This window comes from Myotis davidii, unplaced genomic scaffold (genome assembly GCF_000327345.1).
Source record: "Myotis davidii unplaced genomic scaffold, ASM32734v1 scaffold290, whole genome shotgun sequence".
Classification (NCBI taxonomy): Eukaryota; Metazoa; Chordata; class Mammalia; order Chiroptera; family Vespertilionidae; genus Myotis; species Myotis davidii.
In genome coordinates this window covers 7,754,992-7,759,079 of record NW_006285049.1, presented here as the reverse complement: position 1 = coordinate 7,759,079, position 4,088 = coordinate 7,754,992, and the positions used below count along the sequence as shown (strand labels likewise).

Sequence of the window (4,088 nt, the reverse complement as noted above, 5' to 3'; positions counted from 1 at the left end):
AGGGCTGTGTTTACACAAAGATGATGAAACTTAAGTTGTGGGTCCTCTCATTTACGTGAGGCTATTCCAAGGCCCTGGATGTAATAACAGAAAGCCTCACCGATATAATCACGTGGTCATAAATTTGGAGGGAATTTATAAAAGCAAATAGTCTTTTTATAGCTTAGTTTGGATTAGTAATTTTCTCCTCTTGTTTTTACAGCTCTCCAACTTTTAATGATTTGGTCCCACAGATCCTAGATTATCCCTTGCTGACATAAGAGGAACAATTATTTACATTTGTGGAGTGAATAAATGAAAGTGAAGGGGAACAACTTTATTATTAATTAATATATTTTGACATTTAAAAATCAGCATTCTTGGAAAAAATTTTCCACAAACCATCAACAAATAATGCTAGTGTATAATGTCTGGGTTTGTCAAAGCTCTTATACAAACAAATCATTAGTTGAATCTTTGTACCTACCAGCCCTTCAGATAAATCCAATTTTTAATCAAAACAATGATATTGAAATGTTTACAACTGTGCAGTTTGTAGAAAGGATAATATCATACTCAACTGTTAAACTGTTAGAAGCTAAAACATACCAATTGATTGGCTTATGGTCATACAGTGTCAGTACTGGGAGGCAGCTGAGGGCCTGATACTGAGTCTACTCTTCCCATTATTACATGGAGTTTACAAAAGTATTTAAACAAACTAAAACATAGTCTAAAAACAAGGAATATAAACTAAGGTAAAATTAATAATGCTGTTGCTCCTAAGTGACAAACATTTTTCCTTCCTTTGCTCCCCTTCTTTTCTTTTTTTCTTTCCTTGATGCAGCTTTGAATATTATCCAACTGCCATAAAGCTACAGCTTTTTTTGAAAATTGAACTTAACCTCTACTGAACACAAGATGAAAATGTGGCTGCTGGTTAGTCACCTTGTGATATTATCTTTTACATCCTGTCTATCAGGTAAGAAATACCCTTTGCATGTTATCCATAACTAATGTCTAAATAATCAATATGTGTGTTCATGTCATTAAATCTGATGTAGAAAGTTAGAATATTTTCTTTTGACACCTGGGCCATGCAAATAAATTAATATATATCAAGGTGGACTCTATTTTTAATTTATTTTCAATTAAAATTTAACAAGACTCAGTCCATCTTATGTAGTGGTATGCTGGTAAATGTGTACAATCAGGATCTCTGGGAGGGAAAAAAAAAACACTGCTGAGTAGCATTTGTTGATTCCTGGGGGGTTAATAGTTCTACTGTAGCCTATTTCAACTTGAAAGCATTTAGTGTAGTTTGGAAAAGATAGTTAACAATTCATCATTATATAGTATTTTCACTATATAGATACAATAGACTTAAATAACCTTATTAGCATAAATAAAAGTAAAATATGGCAAAATAATTAGTACTTGGTTTTAAGCTTTTGTTACCTTTCTTTATTTAGTTGTGGTTAAGTTAATATAATTTAACTTATATTAACTGGCTAGTCAGTCTTATGAAAAACAATTTTAAAATAATCTAAAAATATGTGCAGGCACATTAAAAATAACAAAGCAGTTTTAAGAATGCTGCAGTTTTTAGGACAAACAAATACTATTTTTCAAAGACAGATTTGAAGGATTCGGAAATCTTTTCTACACGGAGAGGTATATCGTATTTCTCTCTGAAGCAGCATGTTTTCTACCATCAGTTTTTGTAATACCTCCATCTCTATTACCTTAACTAAGTAAATACTTGTTGAGTTGCTATTAATTCAAGACATAAATGGATCCTATCATTTAGCAATCCCCAGTGATTGCTTAATGATGCACTAATGGACATTCTATTGTATCTTATTTATTATAATAGAAATTAAAAATGCTATTTTATTTTGGGGAGTAATTAATATGACTTAAGAATCCCAAAAATCTATAATTTAAGCAGTACTTAAAATTTTAATGACATTGATATAACAACAGAAATTATACATATATATTTATATGCATATATACATATGTTATGCAAATATAATAAGGAAAATTTTCGATGTAGGGTTATTGTCACTGTCTTATTTTTATGAATTAAATAAAACTAAAATAATTTTATTAGTACTAAATATTCATTCTAATTTTTTTGACCATAAATTTTAACACCACAACTTTAAACTGCAAAGACAAATGTCTGCAAAGCTGCTTTGGTACTTTAACCTTAATAGTAAAGGACAGGTAATTTCATTTCATTAACTAGTACCTCAGTAGTTGAGTAATATTTGAAACCACAACTTGAAGAGCTGCTTTGGGATTAAAATCCTTTTTCTTTCATTTTTAGAGTTTACATGGCACAGAAGGTACGGTCATGGAGGTAAGTTGATGAAAGGGTAAATTTTAAAAATAACTTTCCTCAAATGGATCATATTTCATCTGTGTTTTAAGCTACCTACTCTATAAACGTAAAGCCAAATGATTAATGTTAAACCCTGTGGAAATTTTGTAAGAAGCTTTATCTGGAGTTATAAGGCAACGTGTTTGATGGCCAAAATGAATGAATGAATGGATATAAGAACATAAATATCCTATTAGAGTAGTTATGTTCAACCTTTTTAATTTCATGGCATACATAAACTAATTACTAAAATTCTGAGGCACACCAAAAAAATATATTTTTGCTGATCTGACAAAAGGATAGGTATAATTTTGATTCATTCACTCCGGATGGCTATTTTGGTGTTGGCTGTTGCCATTTTGTTTTCATAGGACATTATAAGGGAAAAGAGGTTCATGCCCTTGACTAAATAATCAAGTATTGCATATTTTAAAAATTCTTGAGGACAGCAGTTGAAAATCACTGTATTAGAGGCTTGCAACAGGTGGAAAATAGTCAATGTGGCCTGTGTTGTTCCTGTATTCTTTGTAACAATCTTATGCTACTAAATTTTGCAATAATATTTTAAATATTGTAAAAACCTAATTTATTTTTTAGTAAGTTAAAAAAAATTAACTTATTGAACATTAGAGACAGAGAGAGAGAGAGAGAGAGAGAGAGAGAGAGAGAGAGAGAACTAAAGGTAATAGACTTAGAACCTTAAGGTTCAGTTTAAGAAGGAGTCCAAAGATGTTGCAAAATGTTTTGTTAGTTATAGACTACTAGTGGCTCAGTGCAAGAAATTTGAGCACAGAGGCGGGGTGTCCCTCAGCCCAGCCTGCACCCTCTCCAGTCTGGGACCCCTCGGGGGATGTCCAACTCGCAGTCTGGGACTACTGGCTCCTAACTGCTCGCCTGCCTGCCTGATCGCCCCTAATCCCTCTGCCTACTGGCCTGCTTTCCCCCAACTGCCCACCCCCGGCTACCAGCCTGATCACCTCCAACTGCCCTTCCCTACCGGCTTGATTGCCCCTAGCCTCCTCTGCCTCAGCCCCGCCACCATGGCTTTGTCTGGAAGGTCTCCCCGAAGGTCTCCAGGTCTAATTAGCATAAAACCTCAGTTTTCCAATATGCAAAAGTCACAGGATTCTTATGAGGATGTAAAACTAAGAAAAAGATGTGACAATAGATTCTAGCACAGTAACTACATAATAGGGGCTCAGTAAATACAGTCAAACTGGTAACATAAAAGCCACTGCTCAGTGGGAGGAGAGCGAATACTCCGGAAGGATCACTGAGCATCCATGGCTACAACTTACATGAAGCAGCAAGGATATTCATGCCCGGATACCCATAAAAAGCAAGGATACTTATAGAGAGCTTCCACTTTTGGGTGGCTATAAGGATTAAGGGAAAGGAAAGTCTTAGCCTGAATTCCACCAAAGCTATGTTCGTTTCCACCTCATTAGCCGGGAATCACCACATGTAGGCTATATAAAGATCATTACCTGACTTAACCTTACCACAGAATAGGGAATAAGAAAAGTTAAGTAATAGATTTATAAGAAAAATATAAAAAACACTTTAGCCCTAGCTGGTTTGGCGTAGCGAATAGAGCATCGATCTGCGGACTAAAGGGTCCCAGGTTCGCAACTCCACATGCTGGGGTTGCGGACTCAATCCCCAGTAGGGAGTGTGCAGGAGGCAGTTAATCAATGATTCTCTCTCATCATTGATGTTT

At 34.7% G+C, this 4,088-nt stretch overlaps 1 protein-coding gene across 1 annotated transcript in view; it reads left to right on the top strand.

Annotated features, from left to right (window-relative positions):
• Positions 1-4,088, top strand: part of CNTN1 (contactin 1) — a 298,926-nt gene that overhangs the window by 167,520 nt on the left and 127,318 nt on the right. The window contains 2 exon segments of the mRNA XM_015558560.1: positions 827-961; positions 2,315-2,347. Coding sequence (XP_015414046.1) covers positions 901-961; positions 2,315-2,347 — 94 coding nt within the window. The 5' untranslated portion in view covers positions 827-900.